The sequence below is a fragment of the Sebastes umbrosus genome, chromosome 8 (genome assembly GCF_015220745.1).
Source record: "Sebastes umbrosus isolate fSebUmb1 chromosome 8, fSebUmb1.pri, whole genome shotgun sequence".
Taxonomy (NCBI): Eukaryota; Metazoa; Chordata; class Actinopteri; order Perciformes; family Sebastidae; genus Sebastes; species Sebastes umbrosus.
The window spans coordinates 24,900,947-24,928,771 of NC_051276.1; the positions used below are offsets into that span (position 1 = coordinate 24,900,947).

A 27,825-nucleotide genomic window follows, 5' to 3' on the forward strand; every position below is an offset into this window, starting at 1 on the left:
ACCAACTTCCAGCAGACAGACAGACAGACAGACAAGATGCTCCATGTTCCTCATTTTTCACACAGGCGGCACGCTGCTCTATTTCCCCTCTAAAATAACACGTAAAACGTATGACTTTATTCTCGTAATATTACGACTTTTTTCGTAAAATTACGACATTATTCTCGTAAAATTACGACTTCTTTCTCGTAAATGTATGACTTTATTCTCGTAATATTACAACTTTTTTCTCGTAAAATAACAACTTTATTCTCGTAATTTTACGACTTTTTTTCTCGTAAATTTATATGACTTTATTCTCGTAATATTACAACTTTTTTTCTCATAAATTTATGACTTTACTCTCGTAATATTAAGACTTTTTTTCTCGTAAAATTACGACTTTATTCTCGTAATATTACGACTTTTTTGTAAAATCACAACTTTATTCTCGTAAAATTACAACTTTTTTTTCTCGTAAAATTACAACTTTTTTCTCGTAAAATTACGACTATATTCTCTTAATATTACAACTTTTTTTCTCTTAAATTACGACTTTAATCTCACAATTTTACGACTTTTTTTCTCGTAAAATTACGACTTTATTCTCGTAATATTACGACTTTTTTGTAAAATCACAACTTTATTCTCGTAAAATTACAACTTTTTTTTCTCGTAAAATTACAACTTTTTTCTCGTAAAATTACGACTATATTCTCTTAATATCACAACTTTTTTTCTCTTAAATTACGACTTTAATCTCACAATTTTACGACTTTTTTTCTCGTAAAGTTATGACTTTATTCTCGAAATCTCAGATTTTTTTTCCCCTCAATGTGGCCCTAATACTCTGTAGTAATTATGGAATTTTTGCTCAATGATGCCAAAAACATTCTGCCTACTGCACCTTTAACTAACACAGACAGCAGTAGCACTACCTGGCTGCTCAGAGTGTAACAGCACCTTCTGGCCACCAGGTGTCAGTCATCACTGCGCCTCAATCAGGGTGCGCGCATCTGGTAAAAGTACACATGCACACATATTGCTGCGCGTTCACGTGAGCTCTCCTGACCAACTTCCAGCAGACAGACAGACACTCAGACAGACAGAGAGAGACAGACACACAGTGGGTGAAGTTTGGAGAGGAAAACTCAGACGAGAAGCTTCACCAAAACATCAAACTGACCCAGGCCAAAGCCAGGCAGCAGCAGCCACATTATGGACGATTTAGGTGAGTTTCTGTTGTTGTTTTTATAAACTAGTTTCTCTCAGTGAGCAGCGGAGAGCTGGGTGGAGGAGTTCACGTTAACGACCAGATTTTATAGTTTAAAACACAGTTTCTTTGGTCACTTTACTCTCTAAATGTTAGGTAATATCTGAAAAAAACAAATGGTACAGTAACATGTGGCTGAGTTATTGTTTTAGCTCATTTTACTTTGATTTAAAGCATCGTAGTAACTTCACAGCTGGACATGGTTAGCCATTAACACCACCTCCTGTTTAAACTGCCCCTCTAGTAACGGTACTGGTAATGCTAAATGAACTACTGCTTTTTGTTCAATATTAAGTGCCAGAGGGAGGAGATATTTGGCTGACATTTTGACACCGAGCTTCAACATTACCTCCTCAACTTTTGCCCCTCAGGCTGCTCATTCCTGCTTTGAAGTGGTGGAGTCAACAGGCCTCCCACATTTAGACTGCTCAGTGCAGCACAATGTGAGCTCAACCCTGCAGCCTGGCTGGCTTATATTATAATGTATCTCCAGTCTGATGGGACAGCACACTTACCTGCTAGTGATACCAATTTTTTTTTTTTAACAATATTTTTTATTGAATTTTGAAACATATATATAATATATATATATATTATATAATATATATATATATATATATATATATATATATTATATATATATATATATATATATATATATAATATATATATTGAATTTTGAAGCATATATATACACATACAGACAGACTAACAATAATAATAATTTAATTATACAATGTGCACAATGTGAGCTCAACCCTGCAGCTTGGCTTATTATAATGTATCTCCAGTCTGATGGGACAGCACACTTACCTGCTAGTGATACCAATTTTTTTTTTTAACAATATTTTTTATTGAATTTTGAAACATATATATATAATATATAATATATATATATATTATATATATAATATATAATATATATATATTATATATATAATATATATTATATATATATATAATATATATATAATATATATTATATATTATATATATATTATATATATATAATATATATAATATATATATTGAATTTTGAAGCATATATATACACATACAGACAGACTAACAATAATAATAATTTAATTATACAATGTGCACAATGTGAGCTCAACCCTGCAGCTTGGCTTATTATAATGTATCTCCAGTCTGATGGGACAGCACACTTAAAACTGCTAGTGATACCTAATTTCTTTTCTTTAAACAATATTTTTTATTGAATTTTACATATATATACATATATACACATACAGACAGACTAACAATATTAATAATTAAATAATACAATGTGCACAATGTGAGCTCAACCCTGCAGCTTGGCTGGCTTATTATAATGTATCTCCAATCTGATGGGAGCAACACTTAAAACTGCTAGTGATACCTAATTATTTGTCTTTTTTAAAGCCTGAAAACAGAGCCATGAGGAGGTGCAGAAGTCTCGGTTATTCTCAGAACACTTGAATTACAATATGCTGAAAGTAATATACGGATTACTAATTGGCCTTTTATAATGCTCATTATAACAGTCTTTTACTCATGGATTTTTATCTTGGTCTCTCTCTGTGGATGTGTGAGATTTTGTTGTCTACTCGGTTTACCTATTTTTATTCTGCCTATGTCTGTAAATCATTTGGTCAGCTCATGTTGTTTTAAATGTGCTATAGAAATAAATTTGACTTGACTTGAAAGGTTATTATGGAATTTCTGCCCAATGATGCCAAAAATATTCTGCCTACTGCCACATTAAATGCATCATTCACCGTCTCATGCACTAGTATATTTTTGGCATTATTGGGCAACAATTCCATAATAACAGTTCAGCATATTGTAATTCAAGTGTTCTGAAAGAAAACTAGACTTCTGCACCTCCTCATGGCTCTGTTCTCAGATCTAACCTGTGACGGGAGACTTTGGCCAATCACAGGTCATTTCAGAGAGAGAGAGCGTTCCTATTGGCTGTGCTCTGGCTGGTGGGCGGTGCTTGATATACTTCAACTGTTCTCAACATGGCTCAGTCTCAAAAAAAGTTTACTTTTTTATAGGGCTGACCCGAATGCTTCGAAGTTTCAAAGCTTTGATCGTTGCCATGGTATTCAACCTCCAAATCACTATTCGAATGCTGCGTTTTTTTTTGATTTTTTATATATATATTAGGGGGGGTAATAAAATATAGAATATCGTGATATTATGTTTTGTGATACTGTATCGATTCTCAAAAACACACACTCGGTTTTGAATTAATAGTTTACATGCAAAGATTAACTCAGTCAATATTTTATTTAATTTGCAAAGACATGCACCCTCTCAGTGTATGTGGCCTCTCAAAGTAGTGCTATGATATTGGATGTTACAGGAACTGTGATAAATGCAAATACAGATCCCATTATTCTGACTGCAGAAAAAAAGTAAACTTTTTTTTTCTCAGATTTTATGCATATGTTGGTGTGTTCTTTATTACGAGAAATTGAGGGGGAGAAAAAAATCAGATATTTCGAGAATAAGTCATAGTATTGCGAGAATAAAGTCATAGGTTTACGAGAAAAAAAGTCCTAATATTATAAAGTAGTAATTTTACGTCTTAATTTAGAGGGGAAATAAAGCAGCATGCCGCCTGTGTGAAAATGAGGAATGTGGAGCATCCTGTGAAGTTATACTTTAGTTTCGGTTTCACAAATAACAAAATAATCTTTCTATGTCCTCTTGCCTGTTTTGTTGGTTGCTGGTAATATGTTTTCCTAAAAAAGTTATATAATTTCAGGATTTAAGTCTCGTAATACTATGCTTTTTTTCCACATAATATTCCGACTTTATTTCTCGTAAAGTTATGACTTTATTCTCGTAATATTCCAACTGTTTTACTCGTAAAGTTATGACTTTATTCTCGTAATATTACCATTTTTTTTCTACAAAAAAATCAGAAAATAGTGACCATCACAAATTTTGAAACCCTGAAGTGACGTCTTCAAATAGCTTGTTTTGCATGACCAATGACTGAATACCATGATAAAATATATTAAGAGAAAAGCAGACATCACTCACATTTGAGTGACTGAAACCAGTTTATTTTTGGCATTTTTTCTAAAACTGTTGTTTATCAAAATTCGACTAATCAGCTTATCCTTTCAGCATTATTACCGCCTTTTATCTGCCCTATATCCACTACCAGCATTGATGACGATGACATGTACTGAATATGTGTGAGCAGTCTATCAGCTCCATCTATTTTTTGTGCCTCATTAACCAGTTACCGCTTTGGTTCATTGACCCTTGACCTGTTGGCACTGAACCTCTGAACTTCTAATTCTGGTTGTTATAGTTTTCACCAGCTGGTCAGTTTGCTATATTTACCTTGCTAATTCAGAATAAACCACTTCTTAAGCCTCTGTCGTGTATCTGTAGGAAGGCTCCCATTGTACTGATCTCCCACAGCAGAAAGGCAGTAAAATGGATTTGTGAATTGTTTAAGTGGAGAGACGATGGGCCGCATTTTGAGTTTGGCCCGATCAGAGAATACCTCCAGGGCTACATTAGATGCTCTCGCTGCCATGGGCCACTGAAAGGGCTGATTGTTGGTTGCTGCAGTCTCACTGAAGCAGCGTGAACAGCAGGCTGATGGAGGGGGCGAGGCTGCTGAGGAATGTCGAACATCACTCTGTGTTGGAGGTCCAAGGCCAAATACTCTCTGGGTCATGACTCACCTCCTACCACTACGCTCATCCCCGTGCATGCTGCCATCAGAGGGAGGGATGTCGGTTTCAGTCGGTCCTCTATTAATGGGTCCTTTATTAATGGCAGACACTTAATTGTTAAAAACGTCTTGAGCATGAGGTCTGGTAGTCCGATGATCACAGAACCGTGAAGTTAAATGGCTTTTTTTGTCCACATCATGTGGTAAACCATTCCCGTATCCTGTCTAAATATGCAGTAACAAATCATGTTTGTAAATACTTAATGAGACTGTGGTTTACTGTACTTCCAGCAAACCGCCCGCTAACAAGCCCCCACAGGTCCTTGTCTTGAGGCTCATTGATGACTGACAGGTCTTCATGGAGCTATTTGGAAACCTGATCAGTCTCCACTCTTTCCGTCTTTCTTTCACTCGGTGTATATTGATCTGCCCACGTTTTTTTAACACTCGAGGAAGGGGATTCCCTCAGCATAACGTGAGCCCTTCCAGTCCGTTCCTCTGAGTCAGAGTTTTCTCTGATCAGTCTTTTACAGTCCAGACCAGGTGGCAGCCAGGCTTAGCCTCCCTGTTGTTACTGATATGGCCAAGGGGACAAGTCCTCACCCAGATGTGGCCCTTTAGACCACATGTGATGTGACACAATGTCCTTTGGCCTGTCCTGCTCCTGTGTTTGCGGGGGTATGAAGCCGAGTTCCGCTATCTTGTGAATTCCTCAGGATTGTGTGAGATTCAGGCAGACTGACCTCACTGGGCTGTGGAGGCCTTGCTCCATGTCTGCAGGTCAACAGTGAGGATTAGTACAGACATGCTTGACGCTGGAGGGCGAGAACTGAAGTGAGAATAGCACTCGAGCATGATAGACTCTCCTTTTGGTTGTAAATTCCTACGAAATCGTCTGTTCGTGGATTACCAGTGAATCAAATCCAGGGATGGATTACAGATCTGGCAAAGTGGCCAAGGGCCCCCTAAAACCACAGGTTCACTGTGTGGTGGTTTGATTAATTTCATGCACTATTAAAGCCCTGTCTTGCAGAGGGACCCCTTTATCAAAATATAGTTTTAGTAGCTTAAAGCTAGGGTCGGTAATCTTGAGAAACTAGCAAGAGTACGCTAAATTAAAAAAAATGATCCACCTGAAAAACCCAGCCCAGTGTTGCCAACTTTTTTCCAATGAAAGTAGCTGGCAGCACTAGCTCCAAAAGTCTCTCAATGTGGTGAGAAAGTCACCAAGTCAGCAACACTGACAGTGCGTCCCTTTAAAGCCACTCCCCGAAAATTATCATAATGAACATAAACAACGAACATGGCTATTGTTAGTACTCACAGCTGTCAGGCTAGCAGCTTGTGGAAGACTCCAGTGACGCACATTGAGTGCACGCAGGCAGGCAGGTCGGTAGACAGACAGGTCCAATCGTTTCATTGGGGCCAAATGAAATGAATGAATGGACAGACTTATTACAGTCCTGCGACAGCCACAGATACCAGATTTTTATAATTTTGTCAGAGCATTTGATTTATTGATTGATGTCGGGATGTATTGAAAATTTCAACAAATATAACAAAACATTTTTTTTTGAAGAACACTACTAGGGATTCTTTGATACCGATATCGGATCGGATATCACGCAGATACTGACTCAAATAGCTGGACTGGGTATCGGTGTCAATGGGGTCGATCTATTAAATTCAGTTCTATCTTTTTATACTATTCACATTTTGTATTGGAATTTTGATTCCTGTTTAAGTTTTCACCAATTTGTTGCTGCATTAAAATGGTTTACACCTGAATTGTAATTCCTGGTAATTTTGAAGTTTTTTTTTTACCAAGTTGCTGGTGTACAATTTATTATTTTAATAATAAATAACAATTCACTGAATTATATCTATGTATTTATTTGTTACATTTTGTTTTACAAAGTTAAGGAGGCAATGTTTAAGTCAAGCCTGATGATGCCTTACACATAAAAGAATGATCCCAGTCACTTCCACACAGTGAGGCAAACAGCTTAGTAATTAAACACTGGTATCAGATCGATACTCGGTTATCGGACGATACCAAAGCCCAGATATCGGTATCGGGACTGAAAAAGTCGGATCGGTGCATCCCTTAACACTACCATCCCTAACTTTAAATATTTCAGTTGATATTATACTTACATAGTGTATTTTCTTGTATAATTGTGTGTTAATTCAAATTGTAACCACACTAACAGCCCAAATCAAATTAACACCATTCAGTCAGCATCACTATGTAAAATATATTTATTTGATACACTGTGTGTTGAAACAAGAGTCTTGTATTGAATCATACAACACCGGACGCATCATATCTTGCTGTCTCTTATACAGACGATAATGTAGCTAGTCATGGTCCGACTTGCTAACTTTGTAATGCCAACATGCAGAAATAGTCATCTGTCATGTAAGCAGGGTCATGTACACTGCTGAAGACAAACTTGCCTTAATCTTTATTTACTTTCAGCTGAGCAAATAAAACACTGAAAAGGAAACAGATGGAATACCAATGTACAAACATAGTTTATTCCTGTAATCACCTGAGAAGAAACACAGCAGAGAACAGGTACTATTCATCACTTTTATGCAGACAAGCTTCAAAACAGGGCGAGACACTTGGCTCTGTTTTGCAAACACACTGAGGCCCATGTGTATCTGCAAGAGGTGGCTATGTGGGCTGAAACAGCACCTACTAAACATGCCTTTTGTAAACACACAGCGGTCTTGTTAGATTTACTGTAATAGCATCAGTTGATCACCTTGCAGAGGCTTATTCTCCAGGCAGGAGTAAAAGTTGGCTGTTGTAGAAGCAGCGTGGTCTTAAATGTTTACGGCGCTTGCACAGCATACCGAAAGATCTTAGAAGGTCTTAAGTGCTTTCTGTGTCCTGGTGTTCGCCAGCACAGAGTTAGTGTTACCAAACTAGCTTTCATCACCCCTTGAGAGCTGCAAGGTTAGCGCATACCGCCCCTAACCAGTGGGCTTGTCTGCTCAGCTAGTGGGAAGCTCCTGACTGTAAATCAGTCTTGTTCCCGAGCTCCACACCCATCCTGTTCTGGGTCTGGGGAAGAGAGAGAGCTGCATGGCTGACCTCATCGCTTAGGCAACAGACCCTGCCCCACATCCTGAGGAAACAGAGGAGAAAAACAATGAGCAGAGTCAGCGCTGGAGGCCAGCAAACACTGGGTAGAGTGGGCAGCTGTGGGCCTTCAGGGTTGTGATCTGGTCAGAACGGCGTTTTCACTATTAAATGCTGTTGCGCCACATTTGTTGATTCACTTGCAGCGACCTTCACTCGCTTCCTCTTTTCATGCTGTTTGTTTCCACGCCTGCCCTGTTCCCTGGCCTTGTAACTTGGCTCAGAGAGCAGTGCTGATTATTTTCCTGACAGGTCTGGGTAATGTAGTAGGAATCTGAATCCCTGCTGGACTAGCATTAAAACCGGGGACACCCGAGGGCAACGTTCAAAGACAGGGGAGCTTCATGTCTGTCAGCAGGGCAGGAAATCTCACTTCTATTTTCTTATAAGGCTGGGTGATATGGGCAAAATCTTCTATCACGATCTAGGTCATTTGTTGCTTGTTGCATTTCTTGCAGCGACCTTCACTCGCTTCCTCTTTTCATGCTGTTTGTTTCCACGCCTGCCCTGTTCCCTGGCCTTATAACTTGGCTCAGAGAGCAGTGCTGATATGGGCAAAATCTTCTATCACGATATAGGTCATTTCATATCTCGATATCAATATATATCACGATATAACATGTTTTCTGGTAATTCAATTAATATATAGTCAATATGAAATACCCACATTGTAAAGCCTATTTTTGTATACTCCAGTGTGAATTAAATACTTGACAAATGAAAAGTACTTTCTCATTTAGTTAAGAACTTTAGTGCAACATGAACATAACAGTTTCAGGTGAATATTTTTTATAGAGAAAAAATAAATAAATATTTCCAACTATACACTGACTATGCTAAACGCATGCAAACAAATACAGAGTAATCAGATTAAGTCCGTAGTTTGATTTAACTGAGTTTGATCAGATCTTCTGACAAATTTTGAGTTAGTATGTGCTCGTTATTATCAATTTAGACGACGTAATGTGTTTCACGATATCTCGATATATGATTACATCATGATACGATAAATTATCATATTGAATTATCGCCAAGCCCTATTTTCTAAATACAAAAATTCAGTTTTAATATTCTGTCATGAAATTACTTGAACCTCAATGCTTTATTGGTAATAATATATAATAATATGAAATATGTTCGCAGTACCGAATATTGAAAACTGTCAACTACCAAAAGCCGGCATCAAATACTTGCTCATCAGAATCTAACTAAGGTAACTAACTAACAAAGGTATCTAATCAGCTCTAGTTTAAAACTAATAATACCCAGTGTAACTGAGATGATAAATTGATTAATCGTTTAATCCATCGTCAGTTAGTAGAATAATTAACTATTTTTATAAATGAACGTTTAAAAACAAAAACATTCTCTGGTGCCCGCTTCTCAAATGTGAATATTTGCTTGTTTTCTTAGTCTTCTATGATATTAAACTTAATATTTTGGTGTTTTTGGATTGTTGGTGGGACAAACAAGTAATTTAAATATGTCAACTTTGGCTTCAGGAAATTGTGATGGGCATTTTCTAATATTTTCTGACATTGTAAGGACAAAATAGAGTCAAGAAAATAATCAGCAGATTGGTTGATAATGACAATAATTCTTAGTTGCAGGGCTGTTTGTTGCGAGCCTGAGTGGGTGGTGTAGACGAACTTCATCCACTAACTAAATCCATCAGGATTTTGCTTGTTTAATGTCCTGCTCTTCTATAGGACGGCTACTAGTTTGGAACATGTCTTCAGTCAGAGACAAGAGAGACAAGACGGGCTTTCTTTGAGGGTCTTCCTCGTCTTTACACTCTCTAATGGCACAAAAGCCTGCTCAGTGTCACTTGCATACGGTCGACACACATGCACGGCTATGAATGTGTCCTCAGTGACTGGGTGTTACATCAGTCTTTAGACTTTCCCCTGTCATCTGATTTACTGGTCTGTGGGGAAGTGCTTTTATTTTGGTCCAGCGTTCTCTCGAGGGGCGTGTCATCTTTCGGATATGGGGCTGCTTGGCAGAGTATTTTTAGGTATGTTTATTTTGAAGTAATCGCCCTGAGATGCTTCTGTCTTTTTCGGATGGTATGCTGTTACGCTCATTCATCCTTTATCCGTATGGGTCTACTGTACAAACAGGTGGCCATCTGTAAGCTGTAAGGCGTAACATTTATCTGAATATTTCTCTCTTGGTCCATCATTTAATCTGTTTGTTGGTGATCCATATTCTTTCTGTTTGTCTGTCCCTGGTTTCTAACCAGCCTCCCCTGCCTGTCTCACTGGCATCTCACCCTCCACCCCCCTCTCCCTGGCCGCTGTCTGTCTTGTTTGATATAAATATCGTGTCGGGGTGGCCTGATGGGGTAGGGTTTCGGCATGGGGCCGTGGCCAGTTCTGCTCTTTTGCTCCCTGGCTATAAACAGGTGAGCTGTGGACCCTGGTGGGCCATCACCGTCGCCCACTTGTTAATAGAAAAGATTAGACAGCCCTGGTTTCTCCCCCCTCCCCGTCGGCCTGCACTGTACTCCACGCTCTGTGGGAAATGGGCAGTAAAAACATTGACATCTCCCTTATCCTGGAATTCAAAGCATGCTGTAGTTAGCGGAGTGGTTCCTGTAATTGTCAACACATTATTTTCATTTTCTGGACCGACAGATGGTGTTTTGTATTCAAGCGCATTCCTCACCGGCTCTCTACCTAAAATCCTGCGGTATTGGAGGAATGTGTGTTCTGCTTGAGTAGATTTTATTACAAAGCATCATTTTTTTGTTTCCAGTTAAAACAGGTTGCATGTTAAAGCTGTAGTGGGTAGAAATGGAGCACATATGATTTAAAAAAAAAAGTTATTTTTATAAAACGATCACTATATCCTGTCAGTAGTGCATGAGACAGGTAATCTGGAAAAAATCATGTGCCTTTGTGTCCTCCGGTGTCCTCCGGTGCTCCTAACGGCATCCGCAAGATTTCTTAGACCGGAAGAAAACAAGCAGTCAGAGCTGATCTGGAGTCTGCCGTCCAGCTGCCGTCTGTGAGCAGCTGTCAATCACTCGTGAACTCCGACCAAATGGTCAAACTAGGCAGCGCTGATCAAATATGAATCAATATTCTGTTACTGTAATGACTATTTCTCGCCTCAAATGTTTTCAGAAACATCTTGTAGTGTACGGTTTACCTGTAAAATGAGGAAGTTTGTGACCCGGCAGCCATGTTGAGAACAGTTGAGGAAATACCAAGCACCGCCCACCAGCCAGAGCACAGCCAATAGGAACGCTCTCTCTCTGAAATGACCTGTGATTGGCCAAAGTCTTCCGTCGTGGGTTAGATTTTCTAAAGCCTGCAAACAGAGCCATGAGGAGGTGCAGAAGTCTAGTTTTCTCTCAGAACATTTGATTTACAATATTTTGAAAGTTTATTATGGATTTTTTGCCCAATGATGCCAAAAATATACTGCCTATCCTCACTGTAAATGATGTTTTGCTGGATTAGGGCAACCGTTCCCAGAGCCACTTTCCCCGTGTCCCCGCCTGATTGCTTTCTTTCTCAGAAGCGGACAGAGGAATGTGTGGAATCCCCCGTGCACCTTCGCTCCCATCTGATAAACACTGCATGACTGTGGCAGGCCCTTGGGTGGGTGGGGGTGGGTGGGGGTAGTGCGAAGGCAGGACTGTACATGAACCCACTGCCACAAGAATGTGTACAGTATCCAACTTGAGAGTTGTTTGTTGAACGTAATGAAGATTAGTTACCACAGTGTGACCGCAGATGGTTCCCCTGACAGAGTGAGCCACTGTTGTATTGTTTGACTGACGTTTGATGAATCCATCTTGTATTATTAGTCCCAGTCACATCCCTTTTTTGATGACAGCTTTATTCCTCCAGACCTTGCACAATGGACTATTGAGTCGGGATGCTGTTAGAGCAGAATTGGACTTTGTCCATTGTGGCTCCTACCCCCTGTCTGAAATGGAAAAGATTAGCCTGTTACTTGGCTCACAGTGCTCGTTTGCATTCTTAATGCTTCTAACTCTTCGTTGACCAAACTTGTGTGAGACTGACGGAGGCTTGTTGTCCGTCCTCAAGCCAGACTCAATGCTGCCCTCCTCAGGGGGAAAACGAGGGGAGCAAGACAATTTCAGTAGCATCTTCAATCTTCATCCTTTCATTAAATGATATCAAAGTGATGCACTTAATGGAGTGGTATCTGTGTGTATTGCAGCAGGATGCTTAGTCAAAGGCTACAAAAGGATGTGAGCTAGAAATTTTGGATTTAGAAATTATACTTAATTTCTCATGCTAAATTTAAACAGGTCTGACTGTATGTATTTCTTTCTTTAACCTGATATAGAAATAGCAGAATCCAGACTGGTGCATCTCCTTCTGTGATTATAGTGCCATCCATATAAGGGCTGCAACTAACAATAATTTGTATTATTATTGATTAATCTGCTGATTATTTTCTCTTCTATTTTAATGTTTAAAAAAAGGGGAAAATCACAAATTTTCACAATTTCCTAAAGCACCAACGTGACAGCGTCAGGTCACTTCGTTTGTCCTACCAGCAGTTTAAAACCCAAAGATATTCAGTTTACTATCACATAAGACAAAGAGAAGCAGCACATCCTATAGCTGGAACTAGAGAATAATCTCAATATTGATCAATATAATCGTGATTATCATTTTTAGCCATAATCGTGCAGCCCTAACCTCAGTATCAGACGCTGAGGGGCGTGACAAAGCGGCGGGATTTGACGACCTGAACGAGCTGGCGGGGGGTTACACCACCATGTGGGGATGAAACATCCCGAACACAGCAAAATAAGAAGAATACATTGTTTAGGAATTAGGAAATTCTTGCATATTATACCTTTTAAACTAGAATCTAACTGTGGTGATATCCCCTGTGGAGATCTACTCTGGAGTTGGTGGGCCTGTGCCTGAGTCACAGATGTGTAGTATCAGCAGGTGGGAGGGGGGGAGGGTATAATGAGACACTTTTATAGCACAAATCTCAGAAACTTGGCTCCGTCTACCAGTGTTTTGGAAGGCTTCAGGCAGTACGGCTGTTCTCTCTGTCAAGGCCACGAAGAACTTTCTAGGAATACATCACCATAATTAGGCTAGTCTTTCTTGACGCTTTTTTCTTTTTTTCAGTTGACAACTTTTAAGATCTTTCAAGCTACAAGAGAAATCTAAATCTAAATGTATTTTATATGACTCACCTTTGTCCCAAAACCAGCTGTGGTATTTTTCTATGTGGAGGCTTTTGTTTTATGAGTGACAAAGTCAACTTCAGTAAGACCTTGTTCAGCATGTCAGCACCAGGTGCAGATTATTTTGAGCTGGTCGTGATATTTCAGCACATTTGCACAGACACGGGCTACTCGCTGAGCTTACCGCTTTAAATAGGCCCGTGCTCCCATGTGGTTTATGTCAAACTTACATGACTCGAACATTTAGCTTCTGGGAAGGATCTCCTTTTGGACTGAAGACTCTGATGACGAGTGGTAGCAGAATATAGAGGAAGTTTGACGTCGTTGAGAGTCTCCAGTTTATCACACTTTTCTTGTAAACTTAACACCGCTCATCTGAGCTGAACACTCAAACTTAAGTCACATGCTTTTGGATGCAATTTAACATAGACATAAGTCTGACGTATGTAAAGTTACTATCCTATTGGCCATATTCATGCAGATTTCAGAGTGAGAATGCACTAATGAGGTAGATTTTCAGTGGTAATAGTGAAGATAAGGGTGCACTGAAAGGATAACATTATTGACAGGATACCGTCACCAGATTTTGGCTCTCAAACCACTCCCCCCAGTAGACTGACAACATGTTATCACTCCTTGTTGCTCACACCATCTTTGTCTGTACTGCTGTCTGCTTCACACACATACACACACACATATAGGCCTAATACTGCCTGGAGTATATTACAGATACAGCAGGTGGAAACAATACTGTGAGTATAGATATTGGCTTTTTATTTTTTGTATCCTTTGTGAACTGGATGCTTGTTGTTAACTTTAAACACAGACGAAGAGAAACTTATCTAGTCTATTCCTAGTCTGAAGGAGTGGGGGACTTGATTTTCCAGATATTCTGTGTATGTGTTTTTTATTATGGTCACTTGATTGTGGATGGTGTGAATGCAATGTCTGTCATTTTCACTGGGCAATAAGGCGGCCTTATGAGTATTCAATGGTGTGCAGTTAGACTTGATACAAGACTCTGTGTACTTCAGTTTTTAAGTTTGAAGTAAATGTTTACTTTGCTGCTGACCTACAGTAGGATTAATGCAACCTTGGTGTAGTATTTGGAAAAGTATGATGATTCCGATAACAGAAAAATGTCTACAAGTAAACTAGGGGCTTCACAATTATTCAAAATTATATCATAATCGCAATACTGCAATTTTTAAATCGCAGGATGAGGAGAAAATTGCATTATTTGTTTAATGTGAAATGTGTGTCAATATACCATTTCAAATTAAATATTGTGCTGCAGAGATGTCCTGGCCTACACATCATATTCTACAGACTTAAGAAAACATCTTTGTGTGGTACAGATAACCCCAACAAAAATCACATCATAATCTATTTAATATGTTTTTCAATGAAAATGAGAATAATTATGTAAAAAATGACCATACCCACATCGCAAAATCATATCACAGTTGCAATATCAGTCAAAAATAATCGCAATTAGATAGGGATGCACCGTTACCGGATCAGATATCGGGCTGATACTGATTCACATAGCTGGATCGGGTATCAGTGACAATGGGGCCGTGCTATTAAATTCAATTCTATGTTTGTATACTATTATATTCTTGTTTTGACCATTTTAGTTGCTGCAATAAAAAGGTTTACACCTGAACTGTAATTCCTGTTCATTTTGAAGTTGCTGGTGCATGATTTATTATTTTAATAGATAACTATTCAGTAAATTTATATCTATGTATTTGTTACATTTTGTTTTACAAAGTTAGGAGAGCAGTGTTTAAGTCAAGCCTGATGATGCCTTACACATAAAAGAATGATCCCAGTCACTTCCACACAGTGAGGCGTACAGCTTATTAATTAAACACTGTTATCTGATCAGGACTCGGTATCGGCCGATACCCAAAGCCTAGATATCGCTATCAGTATCGGGACTGATAAAGTTGGATCAGTGAATTCCTACAATTCGATTTTTTTATTCTTTTTTCCAAAGTAGTGCAGCCCTAATATAAACTTAATACCCACTTCTATTTGTGTTTTTATTTTGTTCAAAACATCATGAATTATATTTATTTTATTTGCAAACTTGTATTGTTTCTTGAAATAACTCTTCAGTTATCAGGACAGGAAATACTAGTTTCAAACATGAACAGATTTCAAATGTAGAGAGACACTTTTTACCTGCTTAGATTGTATTTTAGAAGCGTGGTTAGCGATCTGACCTTCTAGTTAGTTGGACAGTGTTCGACCATGCTTCTCTGGTGTTATAGTGATTCCTTGAAACCGACTGTAACCGCTCCAAGCCTCTGTAGTGTAACAGTATGCAGCCGGTGATTGTGGTCTATTCTGGACGGGCTGGGGATGGATGGATTGTGTGATGTAAGGGTCTATTTTGCTCCTGAACACTCATCAGGGTAACACTGTACCCCCTCAACCCTGGACTGGATTCAGAAACACTTTCTGTCTGTCTGCTTCTTTGTTCTTATCAGTCTGTCTTGCTAAGTTCACACTGATTCTCATAACACAGAGACCAATCAAAGACATACATTACTCACAGAGGTACAAAATACTGAAATGACAGATGAAGCTTGTAGACAGGTAGCTCTTATTGTCAGCAGGATCGTATTTATAGTGTGGACCGATGGGAAAAGTATGTTGGGGATTTCACAGGGATATTTTATGAAGGTGTAATGGGTTTAGGTATGAAGATGGGTTCAGCGAAGTACAGTCCCATGCTGCGATGGTGACAGGGGCCTAACCTTTCTGTTGAATGATCTGTGCTGAGGAAAAAGCTTTTTTTGGGGACAGGTTGGAATGAGAGACTCAGACTCACTGTCATTGTCTGTTTACAGCCTGACAACACAGTCGGTAGTCGCCTCAGAGCTCCCAACAACCCCAGTAAAGAATTAACTGGTCTCCAGCCCAACCATGTTGCAGGTTGAAATATCTTGCAAAAACAGTTCAGGAATTTTGTTTATTTGCTCGAATGACACAAGGAATTACTGTGTCCTATTGTTATTTAAATTAAAGTAAGAAATACAAAGATTGCATTTATTTAAGGGCGGTCAAATGATTAAAATATTTAATAATGATTAATCACATGATTGTCCATAGTTAATTGCGATTAATTTGCGATTGATCGCAATGTGTTCAAACACTTTTAAGGGAGATTTGTCAAGTATTTAATATCTTATCAACATGGGAGTGGGCAAATATGCTTGCTTTATGCAAATGTATGTATTTATTATTGGAAATCAATTAACAACACAAAACAATGACAAATATTGTCCAGAAGAATATGCTCAAATCATATAACATGGCAAACTCAAGCGAAAGAGGCAACAAAAGTTGTCAGTGTGCTGACTTGACTATGACTTGCCCCAAACGGCATGTGATTATCATAAAGTGGGCATGTTTATAAAGGGGAGACCCGTGAGGTCAGAGGTCAAAGGATCCCTTTGAAAATGTCCATGCCAGTTTTTCCTTTTTTTTGCCAGCGACATGCTAGTGTGAAATGGTTGGTACCAGTGGATTCCTGAGGTTTTCTAGTTTCATATGATGCCAGTATCTTCACTCTAGCTTTAAGACTGATCCCACTAAAATATAAATATCACAAGTTGAGTTAATGCATTGAAGAAATTAGAATTTGCGTTAACGCATTTTTATCGGGTTAGCTTTGACAGCCCTAATTTATTTATCTGACCAGCCCTATTGTAATGTGGACCTAAGTGCACCGTGCAACACAAATGCAGTAATACTTTATCAAATCTTTCAGACGCGTTGCTGGCGGACCTGGAATCTACTACGTCCCACATCTCAAAGCGACCTGTGTTCTTGGCTGAAGAGACCCCCTACTCCATCCCCACCGGAGGACAGTCCTACCAGGATGTGTCAGTTCCACCTCCGGTCCCTCCTCCGCCCTCAGCCGAGGCTCTGAACGGGTCCCTGATAGATCAGCCGGACTCCCACCACTCCTCTCAGCAGGTAGGTCTCTATAGTGTGACCATGCATGTTTCATGAACTAATGTTTCTCCATGAAGCCTTTCAACAAACAGGTTGGTCATAAAGTGCTTAACAAGCATGAAGTACAAGTGACACAGAAATTAGATTTGGGAGCGAAAGATGTAGAAAAAAGGCAGAAGAATTATTTTGAAGCCACAAGTATCATGTCCCGTATGTCTGTGTGGTTGTGATCACAATCTGTCATATCTGGTCATAAAGAAATATGAGCAGGGATGTTTAGTCTTTCACAGTTAACTGGGTCCAGATGAATGTCAAATTGAAAGCCAAGTGGAAATTCAGCGCAGGTTTTCTGACTGATGTATCCTCTGCAGTCGTTAGGTTCAGCCCAGAAGAGCTCATGGTCCAGGGACAGTAGCAGCTCTCCGTTGTCTCACGTTGAAGAGGACCACGTCTACAGGTACCTGCCGCACACTCGAAACATTGTGTGTACAAAGTTGAGCGCATCATCTGTCATTGTCATTTACCCGTAGTTGCTACCAGCAGTTGTCTCTGTCTGTCTCCTCTTCAGTTTTCCAAACAAACAGAAGTCATCAGACTCGTCGACAGCAGCCATGACCTCTGCCATGGGCAGCAACCTCTCAGAGCTCGACAGGCTGCTGCTGGAACTCAACGCAGTGCAACAAAGCTCCCCGTCATTCCCCACTACAGGTACACACAAAGCCCTCGTCTTTATCAGCTCCGTTTGCGGCAAGCAGAATTAACTTTACTGTTGTGTGTCCACAGAGGAGGCAGCTCCACCCTTACCGTCCTGCAGCATCACCCACTACGAGAACGGCGGCGCCCCTGACATCACGGTGAGCCCTCCCCCTCAGGAGAAACCCAAGAGGAACGGAACGAGGCTGGATGAGGCCCGACCCACCGTGGAGAGTCTGCTGGACGAGCTGGAGGGCTCAGTGCCTTCACCCAGGTACACGCACAGTCCCTCCACTGCAGCTGCTCTTTAACTTGGCATGTATTTATATGAAAGACGTCCATGACTCTGAAAGGTTTGTTTGTACTGCATGTCGTCGGACCACATCTGATAATTTTTTTTCGCTCCCGGACAAAGCCCCAGATCAGAGGCAAATCTGCGTTGGCTCGGTGCTCAAGCGCCATTTGTTAAGATCCAGATATTGAGCATGCTAAATATCTGGACCTGTTGGGGAGACTATCGGAGAGCTAATGGAGCTAATGGGAGCCAATGAGAGAGCGAGACACGGGTTGAGGGGAAACCGAAACCTGGCGGAGGGGTCGCCTGTAATAATAGGAACTTCACTGTATGTTAGGGTTGCACAATTATGGCCAAAATGATAATCACGATTATTTTGATCAATATTGATATCACGATTATTCATTGATTTTAGGGACAACATATTTTTTTCACATTAAAATAAACAGAGCACTGTTTTCACTTTCATGCTCATTTTATTGTGGGAAGCCAAAATTGTGATCATGATTAATATTCGATTAATTGTGCAGCCCTACTGTATGTGTTGCATTTGCAAAAACGGACGAAAGTTGTTGTTGCACCTAGGGTGTTGGATTTTTGCATGAATAAACATAACACATTGACTGATCTACATAAGGGAAATAGTATGAATGTAGTATAGTAGTAGTCAATAGTGTAGTAATAGTATAGATAGATCGGGGATTCCTCCTGGTGGAAGATCTTGTAGTGTGTGACCCCCTGTCGCCGGTCAGTCATATAGTATGAAAACCACAACGACTTAAATACTCCCGATTACAAGACAGCAAGTTGTGACGACTTTGACTTTGTAATATAGCACCTGTTGGAGCTAGTTCTGTGCAGTCGGCTTGGTGTGTAAGAGCTCTAAGCTAGTGAATCATTTTGGCTTCTCACAGTGAATCTTGTGGGAATTTAGACAATAGGTATTTTGAGTTAAGCTGTTAGTAAGGCTTCAATGTTTGCTTGGAATTACAAATCATGTTCTAATTTGTGTTTTCCAGCTCCTCTGCTCGCCACAGTGATTTGGACACACCCTCTCAGCAGCAAGCCAGAATTTCAGCTTCCTGTGCCACAAGAGAGCTCGACGAGCTGATGGCCTCTCTGTCTGACTTCAAGGTACAGAGCACCATGAGTAAACACTGGAAAGGTTTCACTTTATCAACCCACGCTTCTTTTCTGTCATATTCCTGATGGTTTCTCTGTCCTCTTCCTCTTATCTTGCTTCTGCTTCTCTGTCCTCTAGCCCAGTACTTTGGGCTCTGTCCTGGACTCAGCAGGAGCGTCTTCCAGCTCTCCTCATCCTCCAGTCTCTTCCTCTGTCACCCCAGTGGCTTCTCCTTTCCCGAGTCTGTCCCACCCATCTACCTGTGCCTCTCCTCTTTTCTCTTTGCCTTCTGGTCTGGAGCTGCACATAGACGAGGATGGAGGAGACGGTGGCATGTCGTTGCCCCATGCGAACCGTCTCTGTCCCCACAGTCCTATATCCTCCCTTTCTGCAGCCAGTGACCTAGAGCTGGACTCTATCATAGATGTCTCTGCCGCCACGCTGTCATCCCAAACCAAGTCTCTGCTAGTCCTCTCTCAAGCTGCTTCCTCCTACTCCAACCTTATGAGAAATAGCCCAAGTCCTTCCAATACCGCCACCACCCCCTCACTTACCTCAGTTAACACCGTCCTCGACCACAAGTCCTCCAAGTCCCCTAGTCCATCTGTAGAACAGGTGTCTCCTTCAAATACTGTCGGTAAATTCCCTTGTGCTCCTGAGACTGTGAGCAAGGGCTCTCTTTCTGTTCATGAGCTTGTTTTGAATTTCTCCACCCCACCTCCTCCTTTTAAAAACCTCACCCCTCCTGACTCAGCTCCAAAGACTCCTTCACCCATCCCTGTCGCTGTCTCTGTATCTCAACCTTCTGCACACGCCTCCTCAAAAACATCCTCATCATCTCCAGTCTCTACATCGATGGTCCCGTCTCCACTGGCCTTCGCTAGCCCCAGCAGACAGCTGTTGGAGTCGGCACCCGCAGCCCAGAGAGCCAGCCCCTTCACGGTGCAGCAACCCCCCACGGTGGAGCCCTCCCTGGACGAGGCACTGGACAAGCTGCTAGCCATGAGCTTTGCACAGAATCACTCAGCAGCACACGTGGAGGAGCCACAGCTGAGCATGGACGCTCATTGTCTTGGCAGAGGGATGCAGGACATGCACGAGGAGCTCATCCTGCCCATGGACAGAAACAGCGTGCAGCCCGACACTTTCACCAGCGCCACCAACACCATCACAGACGAATCAGTGGACGGAGGCACTGATGGGAACGGAGATCTGGACTGGGCCGATGAGGATCTGTCCATGTCCTTCCACGATGGTTTTGACGGCACCATGACGCCTTACACCGAGAGGCCGTACACAGATGGCAGCATGACCCCGCTGACAGAGGCCAGCTGGATGGATGAGTCCATGACCCCGTCTTCATGCCCCGGGACGCCTGACGTTGCCCTGGACCTGCCCCTGCTGCAGACTCCCAATATAGACAGAGTCTCTGCTTCCGGACATGTATGCATCTCCACTCCTGCTTGACAACAACATGGGCTTGTTTTGCTCACATTGTTTGCTCTGAGACTGACGCTTCCACACTAGCTTGCTTCTGCTTTTTTTCATAAATTTCTGAAAAAAAAAAAGCTGAAACATGTTATCAAATATTAATCTACTAGTTTGCTCACTAGTGTAATTTACGCACCTTGTCATTTTAATACAGATAGGACAGGGATTGTTTTTTTTAGTATTCAATATCATATCTCAAATCTGTCAGTGTGTCAGTGTGCTGACTTGACTATGACTTGCCCCAAACTGCATGTGATTATCATAAAGTGTAAAGGGGAGACTCGTGGGTACCCATAGAACCCAGTTTCATTCACATATCTTGAGGTCAGAGGTCAAGGGACCCCTTTGAAAATGGCCATGCCAGTTTTACCTCGCCAATAATTAGCGCAAATTTGGAGCGTTATTTAGCCTCCTTCGCGACAAGCTAGTATGACATGGTTGGTACCAATGGATTCTTTAGGTTTTCCAGTTTTATATGCCAGTATCTTCACTCCAGCTTTAAAACAGCCAGCTACAGCCTAAAAATTGCAAGTTGCGTTAAAGAAATTAGTGGCGTTAACTTTGACAACCCTACTGATTAGTAAAAGAAATTAATCTGACAATTACAAAACTATAGCCCTACTGTAAAGCCTTATGAGGGGTGACAAGGTGCTCTAATTTTACTGCCCAGTCCAGTATTAGACACAGATTTAACTGGGCAGAAACTAGACAGAAAAAAAATCTTTATTATGTTTAAGCTTTGCAAAAATAAAGATGAAAGAAAGTCTTTTTGAAAATACGTCAGACAGAAGCTAGTGGAATAGAAGATAGCTTTAAAAGGGAGAAGCTCTTTGTATTCAAGAGTTTTCGTTTTGATAACTCACTGATTGGCAGTACCAGTACTCAGCATGGCACATGTAAACCAGTTTTGTGTGAAGGACCCTAATGCGACCTGCGTTGTGAAGTTGGTGTGGTTGTTTGGGAGACTGGTGGTGAGGCGGGGAGGGAGGTTCATGGGTAGGTTTTTGAGTTTTGAAGGCGCCTGACATCAGCATGGAAGAAGTGCATGAAGTGTGACTCTGAGCCCACTGACCACAGCACCCTGCATCCTGAATTTGTATGACTCACCTGCTGCCCCAGAGCTCTGCTGTAACTTCTTCAGCTTATGTTTGGTGTAGACGTATGATACGGTGCTCACCATTCCCTCTTAGATAAAGTCAGTGATTAGGAGCACTAAGGGGACTCCCAACGTGCACCCCATGTTCCGAGATGGTCACCTGCGCAGGAAGATGGGACCCGTCCTCGTAAACAAGAACACCTCTCAGGACCGCCTCATAGAGGAGCTTCAGGGCAAGTTCGGGATCGGCCGCTCAGAGCGCCGACGTAAACAGTCCGACGACTGGCTGACCGAGGGCGTCATCGTCACGTCCAAACCCCAGCGTTTCCGTCCCGATGGGGCCGGCTGTGAGGTCGACAAGGTTGGCTTCAGTGTGCTCAACAGTTCTCACCAAATATTTATTTTCTCAATTAATTTACCTTTACTTTTCTGCACACTTTGCTCTCTGCGGTCCCTCCCCTTTTTCTCTGTTTTTCTCTTTTCTTTTTTTAGATCATAATTCCCCCAGAGTCGCCTGTCCCTGTGAGGAAGGTGCTCCCACCTCTCTCACCCCCTGCCTCTCATCGCCCTCCTATTATAGAAGAGCCTAAGCGTGTGTTCCCAGTAAAGCATCCCCCTATCCCCACACCGCCACCACTCCCTCCTCCTCCCTCTCCCCCTCCCCCTCCACAACCTTCCCGCATCCAGGAACCATTTCACGCTGCACCTCGGCAGATTATAAAAGCCGCACCTCCACCAGCCCCAATTCGAGAACCTCCTGCCCCCAAACCAGAGCCCCCTCCTCCTGTTCTTAAAACCCCAACCTGCCCTGCACCAGTGGAGCCAGTTACACCAATTGCACCCAAAGTCCTGGTGTCAGTAGGCTGCCAAACAGAGTATGACCCAATCTTCCCTCCAATGCAGGCATGAACCTCCGTCTCTTATTCCTTTCTTCTTTTTCACACTTTATAATTCAACCTCAAACTTGAATCATTTTGTTATATTTCTGTGTGTATCAGGCACAACTTCAACAAATAACTGTTTTCATAACTTAACCATTTCAGATTATGGCCCAAGGCAAGGGTGGCGTTCCTGGTGGGCCTCCGACGCAGGTCAACAAGCTGGACAACATGCTTGGTAGCCTGCAGTCTGACCTCAACAAACTGGGCGTGCAGACGGTAGCTAAAGGAGTTTGCGGAGCCTGCTGTAAGCCAATCGTTGGACAGGTGAGATGCTTTCATCTGTAATATAAATATATTATAATTCTAATCATTTTTATTACACCGCTTTGTTGAATACTCAATTCTGATTGGTCAATCACGGCGTTCTACGGTCTGTTATTTCTTTATAGCAGACCGTTACTATGTATAACAGACCGTTGCTATGGGCGCAGTTCTGATGTTGGACTCTGGTGGATCGTTTTTGTGACAAATTATTGATTTCTCATAAGCGGGATAATGTACAGCTAGCGGGTCATTGTTGTGAAATAAACCCCGACAGGGCGATGCCACACCCCGACTCGCTGTACATTATCTCTCACTTAGAGTTTGCATACTAAATGCACAATCCACTCTTCTGTTTGTGTAGGTGGTGACTGCCATGGGCCGCACATGGCACCCTGAACACTTTGTGTGCACACACTGTCAAGAGGAGATAGGCTCCAGGAACTTCTTTGAGCGTGAAGGACAGCCGTACTGTGAGACGGATTACCACAACCTGTTCTCCCCGCGGTGCTACTACTGCAACGGACCCATACTGGATGTGAGTCACTGCATTTCACAAATGTGGTCATTTCTGTTGTAGAATACAGCAGTCATTCCGAAAGACTGGGTCGGGACCCGCAGATGGGTTACCAAATAAATTTGCAGAATTTCTTCCATAGTCTTTTATTTGACTGACCATGTTGAGATCAGTTGAGGAAATACCAAGCACCGCCCACCAGCTGGAGCACAGCCAATAGGAACTCTCTCTCTCTCTCTGAAATGACATGTGATTGGCCAAAGTCTCCTGTCACAGACTACATTTTTTAAAGCCTGAAAACAGAGCTATGATGAGGTGCAGGAGTCTAGTTATTTCTCAGAACACTTGAATTGCAATATGCTGAAAGGTTATTATGGAATAAGTTTGGAAAGCACTTGATTACAGTCTGTCAACAATAAGTGTCTTCATGTCTCTTCAGAAAGTTGTGACGGCGCTGGATAGGACATGGCACCCTGAACACTTCTTCTGCGCTCAGTGTGGATCCTTCTTTGGCCCCGAGGGTATTGTGATCTGTTGTATTGGATTATGAATATGGCTTTTATATGTACAGTCCATTCATAGTAGATGGTTTCTGTTTGCATTTTGTCGGAATTGATTCCAATCTGTTTCTGTCATTCTTATGAAGGCTTCCACGAAAAGGATGGAAAAGCTTTTTGCAGAAAGGATTACTTTGACATGTTTGCACCAAAATGTGGCGGCTGTGCCAGAGCCATTTTGGAGAACTACATCTCAGCGCTGAGCAGCCTTTGGCATCCTGAGTGTTTTGTTTGCAGGGTCTGTATCTTGTTTTGTTTTTTATGTTCCCGAGTTTAGCCTCTATAAGACATTGTAATATGAATAACAGTATCAGAATAACAGCATCTTCCTCTGCTCTCTCTCGTCTTCGTTTACAGGAGTGCTTCACCCCGTTTGTGAATGGAAGTTTCTTTGAGCACGATGGCCAGCCCTACTGTGAAGTGCACTACCACGAGCGCCGCGGCTCCCTCTGCTCCGGTTGTCAGAAGCCCATCACGGGACGCTGCATCACAGCCATGTCCAAGAAGTTCCACCCGGAGCACTTTGTCTGCGCCTTCTGCCTGAAACAGCTCAACAAAGGCACCTTTAAAGAACAAAACGACAAACCCTACTGCCATGGCTGCTTCGTCAAGCTGTTCAGTTAGGGAGTCAGGTTGAGCATTTAACAGTTATGGGTCAGGGCTTAGATACGTGTCTAAAGCATCTTTAGCACAGGTAGGGTGGGGATGGGGTCAATTGTGTTTATATCAAAGAAGGTTGTCTGTGTTCTGATGGTCACATTGGAAGTGTGTATGGGTTAAGTATGTGCATGTGGTTGAAGCAGCGTACTGTCTCTGCCAGACTAAAAATAATAAATAACTTGTCCTTCAGAAATTTGGAAAACGTCCCTATTTTCAGACTGACAGCTCTGCATTTTGCATTGCAGCTCTTATAGGTCTTGAGTGGGTCAATAGACCCAAGTGTGACACAAATATACTCGTTTTTTCTAATCAACAGTGATATGTACAAGGTTTAAGGTTTTTTCTTAATCCCCTGAAATGTGTTTCAACAGGCAAAGAGCTGTCCTTTTCTGTAATTCCCACATATTTGTGTTTCAAATTCTTTTTAGTTTTTATTTTGTTAGATGATGGTGAATTCTTACTGAACACTGTAGAAATCTATGACCTACTCTGCATGTTTGACATTGTTGCTCACTGGCTGAGCGTGTCATTTTAGAAACATTACAATAGAAACTGTTTTTACAGAGGAGGGTAGAAGGTTTTCCCCCTTGGTATAAAGTTGGTCAAAGCAGATGGATAAATCCATGATATCACTGTAGCATTAACAGGAAATTAGCTTTATTCACAATTATTTTGTATGTGTGAAAATGCTAGTGTCTTTACACTTTTACAGATGCAAGAAAACACCCATAAACATTTTAATTTTACACAGTTTTCAAAATCTGAGTGTCAAGCACACCTATTTTTTTAGCCAAAGGCAAACCTTGCATGGATGAATATTTTCACAGCGATCGCCAATGAAGAATATGTAGTCATCCACCAGTAGCTGCAGTATTCACTCTCAGTTACATATGTTAGAACAAACCTCGCGTTTTGTGCTGCCAAATCATTCCTTGTATTTTCACAGAAAAAAAAAAAAGAGCAAACCATCTGGAAACAGATTCTTGCAGTCGTCTCTTACAGTGAAGTGGAATCATACAGAGATATTGGAAGCATATTGTGCATCTCTCACTACCATTACTGTTTTAGGTACCTCCTGAGAATTTTTTTTTGTAAATATCCAATGCAGCTACATTGCTTAGCATGAACATGCGTTTAATAACCACTCATTCAAAGAGGGAGAGAGGGCTGGTTGGAAGGCATAGCAAAGATACTTTGATATTTTTGGTGCCATTACTGTATTGAAAAGCTGATGAATGTTCACTATTTTGAAAGAAGTACATAATACAAGGAAATGTGCCTGTGATATTTCAATGACTATGCAACTGTGGATTAACATCTTTGTATTTCAGCATCAGCATGTATTTCTGAAGTAACGGGCCGTCTGTGCCATTGTATCAGTACCATGTCTAATAACACTGGCAACTTCAGCGAAATACTGATAACAGTCTGCAGTTATGTTTTCATGTTATTAGTCTGTGAGTCCACTGAAACATATAGGCTGTAAAAATAGAGAGCCTGGTGGTCTGTTGATGCCTCGTTTCCCTCAGCATCTGAGTAGCATCTACTGTATGACCACCAGGTTGGGTCTGTACATGTAATCATGACATGCAGCAGATATACAGTATATATCGGGCCTTTTGTCTTGTTCAGGGAGTTTCTAGAGCCTTAAATCTTATCTCACTCTATTTAAGATATCATGTAACAAGTGTCTTTTCGAATCAATTTAGTAGAGTGTTATTTAACCAAAGCCATACCTTCTTTGAATTGTTTTAGTGTCTGTTCACTTTTTTTTTTTTTCTTTTCACTCTGAATGTCAATAGTTATGAATAGAAAGATTCATCACCTTTAGTCTGATTACGAAAATAAATTCTGTTTTGGTATTAAAATGTTATAAAAAAAGGCTTCATTTGTGATATGCTTTCACTTGTCAATTTTTCACCTAAGCTCAAGGGGAGCACCTTGGGACACAAACATGAGTCCAAATGTACAATACCTCTTTCCTCCTCAAAGATTAAAGAAGAGGCGTAAATTAAACTTAAAACACGCACTATCACTTTTTATAAAAAAAATTGTACACCTGTACCTCTGTTCCTGTGCAATGCTGCTTTGACACCTGAATTTCCCCCAGGGGATTAATAAAGGTTAATCTTATTTTATCTTATCTTAAAGGTAGGGAGTTTTGAATGCATAAAGATAAGATATTCCTTTATTAGTCCCGCAGTGGGGCAATTTGCAGTGTACAACAGCAAAGGGGATAGTGCAAAAAAACAAGATGCATCAGCTAACAAAGTGTAACAAAATATGAACTATTTAAATCAGGGGTCTCAAACTTGCGGCCCGCGGGCCAATTGCGGCCCACAAGACGATATTTTGTGGCCCCCACCTTGATATGAAAGTTTAATGTTAGTGCGGCCTGCAAATTTTTTTTTTTTTTTTTTTTTTTTTTCAGATATTTTTTTTCAGACTTTTTTTCAGATATTTTTTTTCAGATATTTTTTTTAAGACATTTTTCAGATATTTTTTTTCAGACTTTTTCAGACTTTTTTTTCAGACTTTTTTTCAGACTTTTTTTTCAGATATCTTTTTTCAGACTTTTTTTGTCCGACATTTTTCAGATATTTTTTTTCAGACTTTTTGTCCGACATTTTTCAGATATTTTTTTTCAGACTTTTTTTCAGACATTTTTCAGATATTTTTTTTAAGACATTTTTCAGACATTTTTTTTCAGACTTTTTTTGTCCGACATTTTTCAGATATTTTTTTTCAGACTTTTTGTCCGACATTTTTCAGATATTTTTTTTCAGACTTTTTTTCAGACATTTTTCAGATATGATTTTCCGGACATTTTTTTAGATCTTATTTTTTTTCAGACTTTTTTTTCAGACTTTTTTTCAGACTTTTTTTTCAGATAACTTTTTTCAGACTTTTTTTGTCCAACATTTTTCA

General features: G+C 40.8%; 1 protein-coding gene across 3 annotated transcripts; it reads left to right on the plus strand.

The window, feature by feature from the left end:
- Positions 1-1,011: 1,011 nt before the first annotated feature.
- On the plus strand, positions 1,012-26,780 carry LOC119492833 (paxillin-like). Of its 3 annotated transcripts, XM_037777625.1 has the most exons (14): positions 1,012-1,210; positions 17,076-17,284; positions 17,635-17,720; positions 17,832-17,971; positions 18,047-18,230; positions 19,271-19,385; positions 19,513-20,817; positions 22,056-22,322; positions 22,454-22,864; positions 23,005-23,166; positions 23,528-23,701; positions 24,120-24,201; positions 24,327-24,475; positions 24,595-26,780. In XM_037777625.1, exons 1-14 carry the CDS (start codon positions 1,198-1,200, stop codon positions 24,859-24,861), a joined length of 3,564 nt encoding a protein of 1,187 aa, XP_037633553.1. In that variant the 5' UTR covers positions 1,012-1,197; the 3' UTR covers positions 24,862-26,780. The 3 variants fall into 3 exon arrangements, with proteins under 3 accessions (XP_037633553.1, XP_037633554.1, XP_037633555.1); XM_037777626.1 differs by lacking the exons at positions 19,513-20,817; positions 22,056-22,322; positions 22,454-22,864 and having other exon boundaries at positions 1,024-1,210; XM_037777627.1 differs by lacking the exons at positions 1,012-1,210; positions 17,076-17,284; positions 17,635-17,720; ... (2 more) ...; positions 19,271-19,385; positions 19,513-20,817 and having other exon boundaries at positions 21,393-22,322.
- The last annotated feature ends 1,045 nt before the right edge of the window (positions 26,781-27,825 follow it).

What these genes read in the sequence shown, in the direction of transcription:
- LOC119492833 (XM_037777625.1), top strand. An exon ending in CCCACCACTCCTCTCAGCAG is followed by an intron (nt 17,285 to 17,634) that starts GTAGGTCTCTAT and finishes TATCCTCTGCAG; the next exon opens with TCGTTAGGTTCAGCCCAGAA. An exon ending in GAAGAGGACCACGTCTACAG is followed by an intron (nt 17,721 to 17,831) that starts GTACCTGCCGCA and finishes TCTCCTCTTCAG; the next exon opens with TTTTCCAAACAAACAGAAGT.